Raw genomic sequence first — 18,601 nt, 5'->3', positions numbered from 1 at the left:
GATCTTCAAGTCTTTTCTGTCTCTGAATCCCATGATCCTTTCTCAATGACAGGTCTGTTACCAACAGAATGAAGGCGGCTAGATCAGACAGTCTCGAAGGGTTCTTAAGAGGATTGAAATTCTGTGAATCATAGACATTCTGTCATTGAACCACTGTCATCTCACCTTGTCATCCAATCTTTTCAGAAGGTTGCTTTTTATTAATATTTATCAAGCATCAAATATAGGAGATGTCATTTTCTCATTCAAAGAGAAGCCATGTGATTATTTAAGTACAAATCATTTTTGGAAATTTGAGCTTATGTGTACAATTATTTTGTTTTATCTCTATTAGCACAAGAATTGGCTGGAAGATTGTGAATTAGTAGCTCTTTTAGGTTTTCAAAGTCTCTTTCCCCTTCCCCATAACCTTACAAATTAGACAGTGTATAAAATGAAACCTGAGTTTCAGAAAAGTTAATTGATTGATTTCAGACAGCAATTAAGTGTAAATTTGTACCCAGTCACTGGGTTCTTTCTATCATATCATGCTGTATCTAACACTAAAACATGGAAGACATGACTAAATTAGATTTATGAGAAAACGTGAAGAAACAACTCAGAAAACTTATGGATGGCAAAGTTTATGTCAAAAAAGTTTATTGGAATCACAGAATATTTATACATAAAAATATTTCAAGCTCAATACTGAAAACTTCTACAATATTGTCATTTATCTGGTAAGCTAGTTAAATTTTATTTCTCTTCTACTTTACATACTTACAACTTAGCTGACCAATGATCTATATTTTTCAAAATATTTCTTTATAAGTAGGAGGAAACGGTTGTCTTTTCCACACAAAAACATTTCCTGACCTGGGAAAGAGCATTTATGAATTGTGAAATACTAATTTTAGGTGCAGAATAAAAGAAAAATTTACATTTTCCCTTTAAAGGTATATATTGCCACCCTCCAACCTCTAATCAAACAAAAACCAAGCTTAATCAACCCATACCATTATTGATAAGGCCTTAAAGAAATGAAGGTGGAAGCCATCCCAGGCCCAAAAACTAAAAAGGTCTACCTTAGTCACATAATTCCTTTGAAAGTTAATGACATGTTATATAAACAGTGAAATTTATTTCTTATATTAACAATGTATACAGCTGAAAACAAATATACAGAGTGTTTCAAAAAAAATCTTCTGGAACACTTAAAGCAATGGTTCTTCAGGAAATTATGCTCAATCCTCTGGCATTTCTGTGAACACTGTAGCTCAAAGATGAACTTTTCTCTGCCATTTGCTGTTATCCCAAAATCTTCATCGTGTAAGTTTCTTCTAAGACTGTTTTTTAGCAAGTGACATGACTCAACACTCCATTTCACTGATGGAAAAACTCAGTTTCATTTTCTCCAGTACTAGAAAAAATGAAAAAATAAACAAAAGAGGGAAAGTACTTAGTTTAAATGTTCACATACTATTATGAGACAGTGTTTAGAGTTAAAATGCTAGAAAATGCTTTCATGCAGATGGGTCTTTGTAGGTCTTTACTGCAACAATTACAGTTTGTCTACCACACCCCCCAAATAAAAAGACTCTGTAATAGCTCTGGCATATTAGCTGGCATTGATGGATTACTTTTAAAATGCCTAAGTTTAGCTATCTGATGATAAAATAAATGAAATCCTTTTTCCTGCATGTAGAAAAACATTAGCATTGAGGCTAAGGAATTTCTAGATTCATAAGTTTATCAACTAAAGAAAGAAACAAAGGGAGAGGCTTGCCTTAATTTTCATAGGTTGTCTTTTATATGCCAAGTTCTCAGTTTCTATGTTTGTTGAACTAAAATGAAGTAACAGTTCATGGTGAAACGGTTTGGGAGTTCTGGGTTCCTTTAAACTAGTCAAAAACCAAGGAATAATTCTCCAGGGAGAAGAGGTGATTGGTCTGTGCAAAATTCAGCCTGTCCTGAACCATACCTTAATTTTCATCTCCTAAGAAAAACTGGAGAGTAACACCTTTTTTTACCCATCATCTTCTCCCACCCTCCTAAATCATTCTTCCTTATAGCTGGTATAGCACATGACCAGCAGTGTTCAGTTTGGAGTTAAAATATTATTTGAAGGCACCTTCCCTCCCTTTCTACCCAGGAACACGTTGCTGAAAAGAGTGGATAGACTTGAAAAATAATTTTTAAAATAATTTTTTTTATTCTACCCCTACTTTGCCTCCCCACACCATAGAAGGTACCACCTGTCAAAATATGTGGATCATGTCTTTTGTGTTTCTACTTCTCAGTTCCTTCTCTGGGGCTGAACATTCACTAGTTACTCTTCAAATATTAAATCTGTAGCTGTAACATTCTCTTGTTCTACTTGTTTTACTTTTCATTACCTCATGTAGTTCTTTCCAATTTTTTTAAGCCCTTATCTTTAATCTTAGAATCAGTATTGTGTATTGGTTCCAAGGCAGAAGAGTGGTAAGGGTTAGGGGTCAGTCCTGTCTGACAGGGTTCTGACAGAGAGAGTATGGTGGTATAACAGAGCTTTATTAGAGGCAAGGAGGGGGGAGGGGAAGGAAGAAGCAGTGAGGGAGAGAGGGGCCTGACACCAGGGGGAGTGACCTCATAGTCCCCTGGGAGAGGAGGGTGGCAAGGGGAGGATCAGAACCAGCAAGGATGGGGACCGAGTCTCCACCTGAGTGGAGATGGGTTAAACCTCTTCTAGGATTGTTATCAGTGATGAGGTAACCCGGATTGCCTCTGTTGGTTCAGATGAGCTACCTGGACCAACCTCATAGGAGGACCCTCAGGAGGTGTGGAAGCTTGGTCTCTGGGGGATGGAGGGTTAGTTCCCAGGCTGCTGGTCAGTCATGAGGGAAGTCATTTGTCCAGGCCTGACAGAAAAGTCCTGGTGTTCTACCACATTTTGCTGGGATAGGTGCTGGGGGGAATGGGAGAGGGAGGGCTGTTAGTTTTGTTAGGGACTGGGGTGGAAGAGGGGTTTTGGTCCCATAATCTAACACTAGGCAACGGGGAGTTAAGTGACTTACCCATGGTCACACAGCGAGGAAGTGTCAGGGACCAGATGTGAAACCACAACCTCCTATCTCTAGACCTGGCTCTCAATCTACTGAGCTGCAACTTTTCGAAGTTTTTTTTTTTTTAAACTAATTTGTTCATCATTTTTTATGGTGCAATAGTAGTACTCCATCACAATCATATACCACAATTTATTTATCCATTACCCATTTCCTCAAATTCCAATTCTTTGCCACCACAAAGAGCTGCTAAAAATATTTTGGAACATATAGATTCTTCTTTTTCCCTGATCTCCATGGGAAATGGTCCCAGCAATTATATGATTGAGTCTAAGGGTATACACAATGTTATAGTTCTTTGATTCCAAATTCCAAAGTGCCCTCTAATATGGTTGGATGAGTTCACAGTTCCAACAGTGTCCCCACTCTTCCACATCCCCTGCAATAGTTGACCTTTTGTCATTTTTGCCAATCTGATAGGTGGGAGATGATACCTCAGAATTATTTTTCCATTTCCTTAATCAGTAGTGATTAAGAACATTTTTTTCATGTTCCTATAGTTGGCTTTGATTTCTTCATCTGAAAACTTTCTGTTAATATCTTTTTTACAATTACCAACTGGAGGATCTTGTTCCCATACATTTGACAAAAGTTCTCTCTATATTTTAGATATGAGGCCTCTGAGACTGTCCATGAAAAATTTTCCCCCCCATTTTCTGCTTTCCTTCTAATCTTAAAAATACTTGTTCTTTTTGTATAAAAAATTTCCAATTTAATGCACTGAAAATTATCCATTTTACATCTCTCAATGCTCTCCATTCTCTTATTTACTTATAAATTCCTATCCATAGATCTGATAGGTAATTTGTTCCCTATTCTTCTACCTGATATTATCTCCTTTTATATCTAAATCATGTATTCATTTTCGTCTTAACTTAGTGAATGCTTTAAGATATGTCTAGGGCGCAGCTGGGTAGCTCAGTGGATTGAGAGCCAGGCCTAGAGATGGGAGGTCCTAGGTTCAAATCTGGCCTCAGACACTTCCCAGCTATTTGACCCTGGGCAAGTCACTTGACTCCCATTGCCTAGCCCTTACCACTCCTCTGCCTTGGAGCCAATACACAGTATTGACTCCAAGATGGAAGGTGAGGGTTTAAAAAAAAAAAAAGATATGTCTATACCTAGATTCTGCCAAACTACTATCTATTTGTCACAGACCTTTTTGCCAAATAGTGATCCCCAATGCCCTGGATCTCTATTTTGTTAAATTTAATGTTTGTCATATGCCCGTTCTGTTCCATTGACTTACCTTCCTATTTCTTAGCCAGTACCATATTTCTGACAATTATGACTTTATAATATAGTTTAAAGAGGCAGCTGGGTGGCTCAGTGGATTGAGAGCCAGGTCTGGAGACAGTGGGTCCTGGGTTCAAATTTAGCTTCAGACACTACCTAGCTGTGTGACCCTGGGCAAGACACTTAACCCCCATTGCCTAGCCCTTACTGCTTTTCTGTCTTGGAACCAAAGCACAGTATTGATTCTAAGACAGAAGGTAAAGGAATAAAAATAATAATAATAAAGGCTTCCAGTGTGTTGTCTCAGGAATATATGATCTTGATCTTGTGCTCTTCATCAGGACTAGGATAAAAGTTTGGATAGCATGTTTATCAAACTTGCATATCAATAAAACCATTAGTCAGTATTACATGTGCCAGAAACCATGTGAGATGCTGGGATTACAAATGTAATGAATGTAGCACTCTCTACTCTTAATAATATGACATTTTAACAGGGAAGATCAGTCTCTCTCTCCCTCTCCCTCTCCCTCTCTCTCTCTCTCTCTTTCTATATATATGTGTGTGTGTGTGTGTGTGTGTGTGTGTGTGTGTGTGTGTGTGTACACTGAATAAATAGAAAAACAGAATAAGAGCAGCTGTAAGAGGAAGAAAGTATCAAAGTGTGAAAGGTGCTGGTGAAGTTACATTCTGAAGGAGGGGGAGATTCTAGGAACATTTTTTAAAAATTCCAAGTAAAACCTCATAACTTCTTTGTTATACTACAAAGGGAATAATACTTTGAGAATGAGTTGTTCTAGATATTCATTAGTCTCCCTATCAATTTTGAAACACTTATGATTCTGTCAGGCCCCTTTCACTAATAATAATGATGATGACTACCAATTTTATAGAGTGCTTATTATGTTAGGTGCTTTATACTTATTTCTCATTTGATTCTCACAACAACTCTTAGAGGTAGGTGGGATTATTATCCTCATTTTAGAGATGAGGAAACTATAGGCAAAGGTTAAGTGATTTGTCCAGGGTCATAGAGATAGTTTTTGAGACTGGATTTGAACTTAGGTCTCTCTTACTCCAGGCCTTGTGCTCCAAGCACTGTGCCATTTAGCTGTCCCTTCAAAGAAGGATTGAGTTCACATTCCTAAAGAGGTGAGGCGTGGAATATTAGAAGGTGGCATGTGAAGTGATTCTGGAGAGTTTTAGTATGCACATACCTCATATGCTGAGGACTGTGTGTACAGGAATTAATTTCATGGATATGTTTGGCTAATTTTTTGATACATAATTTACATATGTTTCCTTTCCAATAAAAACAGATTGGGGGAAAAAAGCAACAGAAAGAAAATAAATAAACACTTGGCAGATTTGATTATAAATTCAAGATGAGCCATTGATAGTGTGATGATGTAGCATGACTGCCAGAAGTAAAAACCTTTATTGCACTAAAACAAGAATAATGCATTTGACTCTGGGAAGATCATGACAGTCCCACTACACTACATTGCAAAATCATATAACATATATAAAATAACTTGCAAATTTCACAGAACTATGTAGATGCTGGATATTCTTATTATCTAGGGTACTAATCTTAAGAGACATACAGATCATTGACAACTTGTTGGGATTTTGCAGAAGGAAAACTCAACCAGGTATAGGTTGAATTAGATGGCCTCTGAGATTCTACCCAATTAAAACACTTCCAGAAAAAGCAACTAGAATGGTAGGGTTTTGAAAGGCAAACCTTATAAAGAATATTTAAAAAAACTGAGGAATCTTATCCTGGAAAAGAAGAAATGGGAGAGAAACAGGTAATCTTCAAATGTGTAGAAAGTCATCATCATGCGGAAGGAGTAGACATACTTGTGTGTTGTTTCAGGGAGAAAAACTAGAACCTGTGAGTAAAAGTATCACATTTTAGCCCATGTTCATCTGATCTAAATCCATCTTGATTATTTAGTAGAAAAAAAATTGAAATCTTTTTCCAGTTAAAAGGTTGTACTTGAATTTTTTTATCTTTTTAAAAAAATTTAAATTAATTTATTTAGTCAATTTAGAACATTATTCTTGGTTACAAGAATCACATTATTTCCCTCCCTCCCTTCCACCCACTCTTCCCGTAGCGGACATGCAGTTTCACTGGGTATTACATGTATCCTTGATCAGAACCTATTTCCATGTTGTTTGTGTTTGCACTAGGATGTTCATTTAGAGTCTACATCCTCAACCATATCCCCTCGACCCATGTATTCAAGCAATTGGTTTTCTTCTGTGTTTCTACTCCCACAGTTTTTTCTCTGAATGTGGATAGTGTTCTTTCTTATAAATCCCTCCACGTTCTTCAGGATCACTGCATTGCCACTAATGGAGAAGTCCATTACATTTGATTTGTACTTGGAATTTTTAAAAAAATAATGTTAGTTGTAGAACTTTATTAGACAATGTTATTTATATTTATCAAACGTTGCAACTGTAGGATAATTTTAAAATTAGTCTTTTAAGATGATACTTTTCAGGGGGCAGCTGGGTGGCTCAGTGGATTGAGAGCCAGGCCTAGAGATGGGAGGTCCTGAGTGCAAATTTGGCTTCAGACACTTCCCAGCTGTGTAACCCTGGGCAAGTCATTTAACCCCCATTGCCTAGCTCTTACCACTCTTTGGCCTTGGAGCCAATACACAGTATTGACTCCAAACTGGAAGGTAAGAGTTTAAAAAAAAAAAAGATACTTTTCACCAAAAAAAATTCAAACATTTTCTTGTCCATTCAATATGAGGATGCTATCACAACTAAGACATATATTTTTAGTGTTTTTATAGGTGAGGACAGAAATCTACATTTAATGTTCTTCTTTTTTCAGTTTCTGAAAGTGATAGCTGATTTTGGGACATTTAATAGGTGCTCAAGGGGCAGGTTGTGTTAAATACTGCTTTATTATTATTATTAATGCCTTGGGCCTCCTACGTGCAGGATCGTGACTACAACTGCCAGTGGTCACCTCCACCTGTTGCGTCGTCACTCCCCCATAGCCGCAGGTCTTGAAGAGGGTGGACGGGGTTAGGATAGATGAGTGTATATGGGGTGCTCAGGGAGGGGTAGTATCTCTGCTATGGAGGGCTTGTCGTGCCCTCCTAGGGCAGCTCTCCAGCCTCTGACCCCCACCTAACACCCAGCTCTCACTTGTGGCTCCCAGTAGCTGCTAGCATGTGGCAGCGGCCACACCTTGGACAACGGCTTCGACAGGCCGGCCAAACCTTGTGAGGGTAGCCATCGGGTCGTTGACCCCTGGTGAACCAGGCCTTTGCTCACCCAGCATGTGAAGACTGCAAAGGCTGAACAGACAGAAGAAACCAATAAGAAGGTTCAACGGCGGAGAGGGCGATGCAGCAAAGCACTGTGGAGTGCTTAGGGTGTGTTGGAGAACAAAGGACAACACGGCCATCCAATGCAGCTGAGGAAGTCTCCAGATGCAACAATTTTTCGTGCCACTGGACCCAGGCTTCCAGTGCCGAGAGAGTGGGACTATCTCTGTGCATCGGCTTTTCCACTTAAATCTCTTTCACGCACAAGTATCTTTGTGCACACTCATCTATCCTAACCCCGTCCACCCTCTTCAAGACCTGCGGTGATGGGGGAGTGGCGATGCAACAGGTGGAGGTGACCACTGGCAGTTGTAGTCACGATCCTGCACATAGGTGGCCCACGGACCAGTGGTCACTCGACCCTGTGGGCAGCAGGGATGTTCGGCAGCATCCTGGGCGACTGAGCAGCCCTCTCTAGGACAGCACTGCTCACCCTAATCAAGGGAGAGGACTAGAAAAGGTGTCCCAAACATTGCCTGTCCTCCAAACACCTGGTCAGCACACTGTGGCTGGCGGGTCATCCCCTTTAAGCGGTCAAAATCAAAGAAAAAATACAAAGAAACTCCTACTAGGAGCATGGAACATCAGGACATTGCTTGACAGAGAGAATACCCCAAGACCTGAGAGAAGAACAGCTCTAATCGGTAAAGAACTGGCGCGATATAACATCGACATCGCAGCCTTAAGCGAAACACGCTTACCAGAAGAGGGATCACTCAGCGAACCCACCACTGGATACACCTTCTTCTGGAAAGGTAGAGTCACAAGTGAAGACAGAATCCATGGTATTGGCCTGGCCATCAAGACCAGTTTGCTCAAACAGCTGCCAGACTTGCCTGTGGGCATCAGCGAGAGGCTCATGAAGATCCGTTTGCCTCTCAGCAAAGACCGGTATGCCACAATCACCAGCGCATATGCCCCAACACTGACCAGCACAGAGGAGACCATCGAGCAGTTCTACTCTGACCTGAGTGCCGTCCTGCACTCAGTGCCCACAAATGACAAGCTGATACTACTGGGAGACTTCAAAGCCCGCGTTGGCCAGGACCATGAAAGATGGAAAGGAGGGCTCAGCAAACATGGCGTGGGCAAAATGAACATATAAAACAATGTGGACGCACCCAAGATCAAAACAGTGGCATCTCATTGACTACATCATTGTACGCCGGTGAGACATCCAGGATGTAAAGATCACCAGAGCCATGAGAGGAGCTGAATGCTGGACAGACCACCGATTGGTTAGAGCGACTCTTCAAATGCGCATTGTGCCTCGCCATCCAAAAGGAGCCCAGACATTTCGAGCCCAGACAGTTTGCGCATTTTACATTGTGAGTCATCTTAAGAGATCCATCTTATTTGCAAACATTCCAGTCCTGCCTGGACGACAAGCTGTCTGCCAAGGGACCACTCACTGGAAGCTCAACCGAGAAATGGAACCAGTTCAGAGACGCAGTGAAGGAAACATCAAAGGCAGTCCTAGGCCCAAAACAATGCAACCACCAGGACTGGTTCCACGAGAACAACACTGCTATTGAAGACCTATTGAGCAAGAAGAACAAAGCCTTTATGGAGTGGCAAAATAACCCAAACTCTGCTCCAAAAAAGGACAGATTCAAGTCTCTCTAAGCAATGGCGCAGCGTGAGATCAGGAAGATGCAAGACCGATGGTGGGAAAAAAGGCAGAAGAAATCCAGTGGTTTGCTGATATGAAAAACTACAAACAATTTTTCAGGGCCCTCAAGACTGTCTATGGGCCATCAAAACCCACCACCACTCACTTGCTATCCTCTGACGGTGACACTCTCATAAAAGATAAAAAAGGCATCAGCAACAGGTGGAAAGAACACTTCAGTCAGCTTCTCAACCGACCCTCTTCAGTCAACCAAAGCGCCCTTGACCAGATCCCCCAAAACTGCTCCATTGAACAATTTGATGTCCCTCCTTCAATAGAGGAAGTCCAAAAAGCCATTAAACAAATGAGTGCAGGCAAGGCACCTGGTAAAGACGGGATCCCAACCGAGGTGTACAAGGCCTTAAATGGAAATGCACTCCAGGCATTCTACATAGTGCTGACCAGCATATGGAAAGAAGAAGACATGCCCCCAGAACTCAGAGATGCCTCCATCGTAGCCCTATACAAGAACAAAGGCTCATGAGCAACCTGTGACAACTACAGAGGCATCTCAGTACTCTCCATTGCCAGAAAGATCCTCACCCGTGTTATACTCAACAGACTCCTGTCATCTGTTTCAGAGCAGAACCTGCCTGAATCACAATGTAGCTTCCGACCAGATCGCAGCACCATTGACATGGTCTTCACGGTGAGGCAAATGCAGGAAATATGCCTTGAGCAGAACCTGAGTCTCTACATTGTCTTCATAGACCTGACAAAGGCGTTCGACACAGTGAACAGGGATGCATTGTGGGTGATCCTCAGCAAGCTCCGTTGCCCAGCAAAATTCATCAAACTGATCTAGCTCTTTCATGTCGACATGACAGGGGAAGTCCTATCTGGTGGAGAGACTTCTGATCGCTTCAACATCTCCAATGGCGTGAAACAAGGCTGTGTCCTCGCTCCAGTACTATTCAACCTATACTTCACCCAAGTATTACAACATGCTGTGATGGATCTAGACCTGGGTGTCTACATCAAATACCAACTGGATGGCTCACTATTCGACCTTCGCCGCCTGACTGCAAAAACAAAGACAACAGAGAGACTCATCCTGGAAGCTCTCTTCGCAGATGACTGTGCTCTCACGGCCCACCAAGAAAATCATCTCCAAACCATTGTGGACAGGTTCTCTACCACAACAAAACTGTTTGGCCTGACTATTAGCCTCAGCAAAACAGAGGTGCTTTTCCAACCTGCACCAGGGAGGCCAACTAACCAGCCATGCACTACAATCGACAGTACACAGCTTTCTAACGTCAACACTTTCAAGTACCTGGGCAGCACCATCGCCAACGACGGGTCCCTAGACCATGAGATTAATGCCAGGATCCAAAAGGCCAGCCAGGCACTCGGGTGGCTGCGCTGCAAAGTCCTCCAACACAGAGGTCTAAGCACTGCGACGAAGCTCAAAGTGTATAACACAGTGGTCCTCAGCTCGCTCCTGTACGGTTGTGAGACATGGACACTGTACCAGAGGCACATGAAACAGCTGGAGCAATTCCACCAATACTCCCTCCGGTCAATCATGAGGATCCGATGGCAGGACCGAATCACCAATCAGGAAGTCCTCAACAGAGCCAACTCCACCAGCATCAAAGTCCTGGTTCTCCAAACCCAGCTACAATGGTCTGGACACGTCATCCGCATGGACCCACAGTGAATACCAAAACAAGTATTCTATGGTGAACTGTCAGCTGGACTCAGGAAACAAGGCCGACCAAAGAAAAGATTCAAGGACCAGCTAAAGTCCAACTTGAAGTGGGCTGGAATTACACCAAAGCAACTAGAACTTGCTGCCTCTGTCAGAAGCAGCTGGCGAGCCCACATTCATCATGCCGCCACCACCTTTGAAGATGAGAGACGTCGACGTCTTGCCGCTGCGCGTGAACACCGACACCAGGCCACAACCGCACCTCCCGTAACAACTGGCGTCCCATGCCCCGTGTGCCACAAACTCTGCGCCTCAGCCTTTGGACTCCAAAGCCACATAAGGGTACACCATAGATGAAACTGCACAAAGACAATAGTCATTCTCGATCACCAAGAGACTACTATATATTATTAATGCCTTAAAAGAGGAAACATGCTCAGAAATTAGCAACATGTATTTGTTTATATTATGTACAATCTCCTTAGTACTGAGGTGCTCCTCCTACTGATAACAGCTGTACCAAACCTGTGAATTTTAGATTTACTCCACCCTGATTATATCTTTAAAATCCTAACAAAACAGGAATGTCTACCCCCCTAATTAAGTGTTAAGTGTTGAGGAGGATGGCCTATGATCTACATGTGCTATCAAGTGTCAAATCAGAAACAACTGTCAGACCCCCCCCCCCCCCCCCCCGGGCTGTCCTAAGTCAAGCTTAAACTACCATTGGTACATGTGAGATACAGGAAGTGATGTAAAAAAGTCTTTATGTTTGCAGCACTTCCTCTTGCCAGTGCTTTTTTTTTTTTTTTGGTGGAGAGGTGGCTCTCTGGCTCTCCTTGGGTGGTGGAAGTGTCTTGGCGTGGTTGCAGCTATTGTCTGGGTTGGGCAGCGAGTATCCTTAGTGTGGTGACTGGGAGAAGCTCAATATCGTGGGTCAGGCGAGGCATCTTCCTTGAGCTCTCTAAGAGTTTAGGCTGATGATTCCTTTTTTTCCTTTACCTTTCCTAAAAATGCCATCCTCTCAGGAGGCCCCTCATGTCGGAGGAGGACCTTATGGCTGGAAAGTCTCTGAACTCCCCTTGGCTCAGGCTAGGCTGGAGAAATCTTATTCCCTTTTCCCTCTCTCTTCTTCTTAATTCTTTCACTCTATATTAATTAAACCACCATAAAATTCCCAAACTGACTTGAGTATTTTTACTGGGATTTGAATTAATCCCTGGCAACCATAAGGCGAACATATTAGTCAAAACCCTCTAAATTTACCCCTTACAAACCTCTTCTCTCTTCTTTCTCTTGACTCTCTAGGCTGAAGGCCTAAATTCATATCTGACTAAAAAAACAAACAAACAAACAAAAAAAGCCATTTACTAAGAGAGTTCCCTTTTCTATCTTTTTCAGCCCCTGCAACAGCATCTTGTATTATCACCTCCTTCACAGTTCTTGATGAAAGGCTGGTCTTCTCTTACAATTTCTCCATAGACTTCCCCCTGCTCCCATAAATCTCTAGTCTTCAATTACTCTCTACTAGTTTCTTTTCCACTGCTTACAAACATGTCCATCTCTACTACACTTAAAAACAAAGCAAAACCAAAAAGCCTAAACCCTCTATATTCCTGTATCTTTCCATCCTCTGCAGTGAAACTCTCTTGAAAAAGTCATCTGCAGTTGGTTATCTTCTTTTCTAAATTCTCTGCAATCTGGTTTCCAACTCAATTATTCACCTGAAAGTGTTCTCTCCAAAGTTACCAATGATTTCTTATTTGCCAGAACTCACTGTCTTTTCTCAATACCCATCTGACCTCTGCAACACTTGATGCTTTGTAGCACCTTCTCTTAGATAGTCTCACCTCCATGTTATTGTAGTATAGTTCTTTTTTTGGCTTTTTTCCTACCAATATGACTATTCCTTCTTAATTTTGTTGGCTGGATAGTCATTCATGACACAGCCATTAATTAAATGTATACTCCAAGGCTCTGTCCAGAGTCTCTTTGCTCTATTTCTATTTAATCTCTATATATTCAGCCAAATTCTTTCTTAAGATCTAGTCCCATTCCACATATTATCTATTGAAAATTTCTAATAGATGTCCTGGTTACATTTCAAATTTACCATATCCAAAACTGACTTCATGTTTCCCATAAGACCCACTTTTCTTTTGAACTTTTCAATAATGTTGAAGGCACCATCATACCTCTAATTGCTCAGGTTCATTTCTTTAACACTCTCTTTTCCTCCTTACTTTCCCCTCATCTCGTATCAGTCAGAGAATAAATAAATATTTGAAAAACCCTTGTCTTCTGCCTTAGAACCAATAAGGCAGAAGAATGGTAAGGGTCATGCAAAAGGGGTTAAGTAACTTGACCAAGGTCACACAGCTATGTGGTTCCTGAAATCAGATTTGATCTCAGGACCTATGGTCTCTAGGCCTGACTTTCAATCCATTAAGCCACCTAGCTGCCACTACAATAAATATTTATTAAGTGCCTAACGTGAGCCAGGTACTTTGCTAAGTGCTAGGGATATAAGAGGAAGCAAAAGACAGTCCTTCCTGCTCTCAAGGAACTCACAACCTAATAGGAAAGAAGCAAATAAATGTGTACTAACAAGTAAAATATAGGATAACTAGGGGATTGTTAAAAGAGAGAAGCCACTAGAATTATGACATGGGGAAAGATTTCCTGTAGGTGATGGGATTTTAGTTGCAATTTAAAGGAAGCCAGGAAAGTCATGAAGTCGAAATAAGGAGGGAAAGCATTTTAGGTATTGGGCACAGTCAGGGAAAATGTCTGAAGCTGAAGGATGAGGAATGTTCACTTTGTGAGATAGCCAGGCAGTCAGTGTCACTGGATTAAAGTATATTTGGCAGGTAGAAAGGGATAGGAAGACTGAAAAGGTAGCAGGAGGCTATTTTAGGAAGGGTTCTGAATGCCAAATAAAGTATTGCTTGTATTTTCTTTTGGGTTTATAGGGAGGCTGAGGAGTTAATTGAGTAGGGGAGAGGGTGAGGGGATGACATGCACTTTAGGGGCAGGCAGACCTATCATCAGACTATTGTAACTAACAGTCCAGGTGTGTGGTGATGAGGGCTAGCATTGGGATGAGGGACACATTGAAGAGATGTTACAAAGGTGAAGTTAATAAGGCCTGGATGGATATGGGAGGTGAAAGGGAATAAAGACACTTTGGTTGTAGGCTTGGAAGGATGGTGTTGCCCTTAAAATTAATAAGTTGGTTGCAGGGATGGGTTGGGAAGGAGTTAGGGGAACAGATAATGAGTTCAGCTTCAGACATGTTGAGTTTTTAAGATGTCTCCTGGACATCCAATTTGAGACACCTGAGAGGCAGCTGGAGCTATGTAAGTGGAGGTCAGCAGAGAGGTCAGAGCAGGACAGGCAAGTCTGAGAATAGTCCACATAGATATGGTTATTAATTCTTTAGGAGCAGATGAGATCACCAAGAGAAGTCATAGGAGAGATAGAGCATGTGCTATGATTAGAGGAAGTAATCTGGAGGAGGACCCAGCAAATGACTGAGAAGCAACATTCCATATATGCAATCAACTGTCAGCTCCTGGTATTTCTGCCACTACAATCCCTTTTCTCTGTTCACATGGCTATAGTTCCAACCACCATCACTTCTCACTTAAAGAGTATCCACTAGGGCCAGATTGTGGAAAGACTTTAAAGCTAAGTTAAGAAGCCTCCACAGTATTTTCCCAACCCAAAACAAATGGTGGTCAATTAAAATACCTAAAATTTATAATTTTATACTACTTGTTTTCCACATCTTCAATGCAGTAGCTTAGAGAGCAAGGGCCAAAGTAACAGAAAAGTTGAGTCAAAAAAGATAAGAAGAGGAGAAATCAGGTTTTTATATTTGTAAATTTTAAGAAGACTCACAGGTAGTAAAAAGTTTTTCAGAATAAAAATCTGGTTAATCAATTGGAAATAATGATATCAACACCAGAAGGTTTATGTGGATTTATGACCAGGGAAATAATTTTAAAAAGTCAAATATGTTTTTAGCAGTGGTGGTATGGTATAGCATACAGAATAGTGGGTGTGTTTGTTTTCAGAGGATACAGGCTCACATCTTGGCTCTGTTAATTACTATCTGTATGATCTTGGTCTAGTTTCTTCACCTCTCTGGGACCCCACTTGCTTATCTCTAAGAAAATGAACTGATAGAATAGATGACCACTGATCATCCTTTCGGCCCTACATATATGATCCTGTGAATTCAAGATTTCATGTTACGACAACACAAATCAAATGAAAATATGTATTATTAAGATAAATAAATGAAAGGAGACTTGTCACCTTCACATTTACTTGAATTATAAATTTTCTAAGGAATGCTGTATATCTTGACAATTTCTAGGATGATCTCTATCTAGTGGATATAGTAAAACTTCCAAATATCTGAAGAAAAGACTTAGAAAAATGAAACCTGTGCTCTACTAGTAACCTCTCTGAGCATTTTGATAAGAAACACACATGGGGGAGCCAGGTAGCTCAGTGGATTGAGAGCCAGGCCTAGAGACTGGAGGTCCTAGGTTCCAATCTGGCCTCAGCCACTTCCTAGCTGTGTGACCCTGGGCAAGTCACTTGACCCCCATTGCCTAGCCCTTACCACTCTTCTGCCTTGGAGCCAATACACAGTATTGACTCCAAGACGGAAGGTGAGGGTTAAAAAAAAAAAGAAACACACATGCACTAAACACTGAAATACAATGAATATTGTAATAACCATATTAAAAAACTGTTCACTAAGCAGGTGCAAACCTCCTAAATGATTATGTTCAAGTGTTTGCAAATCTTCTTTAGAGAAGATAAAGAAAACAAATGTACGTAGATGGATAATAAACTGAAGGGCATTTTAGCTGAAAATTGCAGGGCATTCTGCCGACCACTGCTGTTCCAATAATCAACTAACCATACGGCCTCAGCACATTTGTCATGTAACAAATGCCTGTTAAAAAAAGGAGAGAGAAAACATTGTGGGTTTAATTGCTGTTTTTGCAGCAATACTGATTGCTGAACACTAAGAGAATACATATGGGAAAATGTAATTCAAAGATTGGTTTTGGCCAATGGGTAAAACAAACATGATTCTACATATTCATGTAGTATTATTAATTGCTCCCAGTGACCTCTCTATTCACCAAGTTATCTACGCTGCTTGTGTAGGTGAAGAATATCTTCATTGGATGGTCAGATGAAAGGAATGGAAGAGAAACATTAAAATGCCGTCTATAACAAACCACAAATGCATTTCAAAACTGCCTGCTTATACTGACGAATATTAATGTATGATAAACTTAGATCTATGCAAAAACCAAAAACCTAATACAAGTTCCAACTCAAATGGCTTATGAGCATACTGGCTGCTAAATTATACAGACTGATTTTACATAATTCTTTGGTGTTACCTAAAAGCTCTTTTTTAACATGCCATGAAAAATAAAAACAAAAACAAAAATTCCCTCAGCTAAATAGACAACTGGTACAAAATACAGGTAATATGAAAGTCTGAAAGAATGAATTACTGACCTAGTTACCAAACTGACCTTAGACCAAGCTGCTCCTGCATGGCCTTTGGACACAATGTTTTGTTCAAAAAATACTGCAAAACACCTGCTGCCTTTCATTTAAATGTGAGTCAAACCTGTATGAAGCAAACAAGATTTATGGCCCAAACTCATACTGAATCCTTTCCTAATCAGGGTATCACCTTCAAATTTGAAGAAGCTACAATCTTACCAATAAAGGTGATGTGATATTTGGACAAAGAAATAGAGGGTGTAGAAACTAATATAAGTAGAGATGGATTTAGGAATATACTAAATATGAGCCCTACTTAAAGAATATTAAGGAAAAAATAGGAAAAAGCTGCTAACCAGATATTCTCACAAAGCAAAGAAGAATCCAATTAAACTTAAGACATTTCAAACTTTAGGAAGTAATGTATCATACCAGAAACAGTGATATAAATTATATCTTGCATGTACATATTTACATATTAAATACATATTACAACAGTATATGTCAAATCTAAAAGTGAAATGAAAATCCCAAGGATTAACAGCAAAATTTGAAATTGTGATTTTAACAGCATCTGTGTTACCATGGTTTATCAAAATTAAGAGTCTCCCTTAAGTAATATGTTGAAAAAATACCTGCATTATTCACAAATCTGGTGTTTTATACTAGAGACACACTCAGTAGATTTACTTTCACTGGATGACTTTGCTAGAAAAGGAGTATCGCCTCATTGAAAACAATAACTAAATTACTATTTATAATAATAGCAATATATATTCTTTAGTGCCTTGTAGGTCTCATTTTATTCTTACAAAATTATATTAAATTGGTAATATAAATATTATCTTTACTCTAGAGATGAGAAAACAGGCTTCAAAGTACTGACTTGGGTAGGGTCCACAGCTCATAAGAGGCAACAATGAGATTCTAACCCAGACTTCCCTCCCTCTCTCCTTGAATGCTTGCTTGCTTTCTATCTTTTTTCTTTTTCTTTATTTAGGATATTTTTTCCATGGTTATATGACTCATTATTTTTTCCCATCCCTCTTTCCTTCCCCCTCCTGGAGGTGATGAATAGTCCCAATGGGTTATGTTTTATGTATCACTGTTCAAAACCAATTTCCATGCTATTCATATTTGCAATAGAGTGATCTTTTAACATCAAACCCCCAATTATATCCCCATCAAACTATATGATTGATCATGTTTTTCTTCTGTGTTTCTACTCTCACAGTTCTTTCTCTGGATGTGGATAGCGGTCTTTCTCAGAATTCCCTCAGATTTGTCTTGGATCATTGCATCTCCACTTATAGAAAAGTCCATTACATTCGATTGTACCACAGTGTATCAGTCTTTGTGTACAATGTTCTCCTGGTTCTGCTCTTTTCACTCTGCATCAGTTCCTGGAGGTCTTTCCAGTTCACATAGAAACCCTCCATTCATTATTCCTTTTAGCACAATAGTATTCCATCACCAACAGATGCAACAATTTGTTTAGCCATTCCCCAATTGAAGGGCATCCTCTCATTTTCCAATTTTTTTGCCACCACAAAGAGTGTGGCTATAAATATTTTTGTATAAATCTTTTTTCTTATTATCAATTTGGGGTACAAATCCAGCAGTGGTATGGCTTGGTCAAAGGGCAGGCATTCTTTTAAAGGCCTTTCCAAATTGCTCTCCAGAATCAACCCAGATCTGATTCCAAATTCTGTACTCTTTCTACTAAGTTATCATATAATTCATGGCTAATGTTATTTCCTTACAAAAGAGTATTTGATATTATTTGATCTTCTGCAGTACCATATAGCATAGGTTTCTATTAAAGACAGACTGTTAGCCAATGTTCAGACATAATTTAGACTAATATATTGATGGCTAATGAAAAAACTAGTAAATATCCAACATTCATAAATAAATAAGTAGTCTGTAGACTAGTCTGTAGACGTTTCTACTTTCAAAATGTAAGGGACCTCTGAATGAATCCATTTAGTAAAATTCATATTTAAACAACAAACTCCTACATAAGGTCAATCAGCAAACATTTATTAAA

The 18,601-nt window shown here is 40.1% G+C and overlaps 1 protein-coding gene across 2 annotated transcripts in view; it reads right to left on the bottom strand.

Annotated features, from left to right (window-relative positions):
- Positions 1-622: 622 nt before the first annotated feature.
- PIK3C3 (phosphatidylinositol 3-kinase catalytic subunit type 3) overlaps positions 623-18,601 on the bottom strand; it is a 215,952-nt gene continuing 197,973 nt past the window's right edge. For both annotated transcript variants that reach the window (XM_007486726.3, XM_056824362.1), the window contains exon 25: positions 623-1,399. In XM_007486726.3, coding sequence (XP_007486788.1) covers positions 1,385-1,399 — 15 coding nt within the window. In that variant the 3' untranslated portion in view covers positions 623-1,384. The remainder of the gene's footprint in view (positions 1,400-18,601) is intronic.

This window comes from Monodelphis domestica, chromosome 3, assembly GCF_027887165.1.
Source record: "Monodelphis domestica isolate mMonDom1 chromosome 3, mMonDom1.pri, whole genome shotgun sequence".
In the NCBI taxonomy this organism is placed as follows: domain Eukaryota; kingdom Metazoa; phylum Chordata; class Mammalia; order Didelphimorphia; family Didelphidae; genus Monodelphis; species Monodelphis domestica.
The sequence above is the reverse complement of the archived record's forward strand: the minus strand, read 5'-3'. Positions and strand labels throughout refer to the sequence as shown.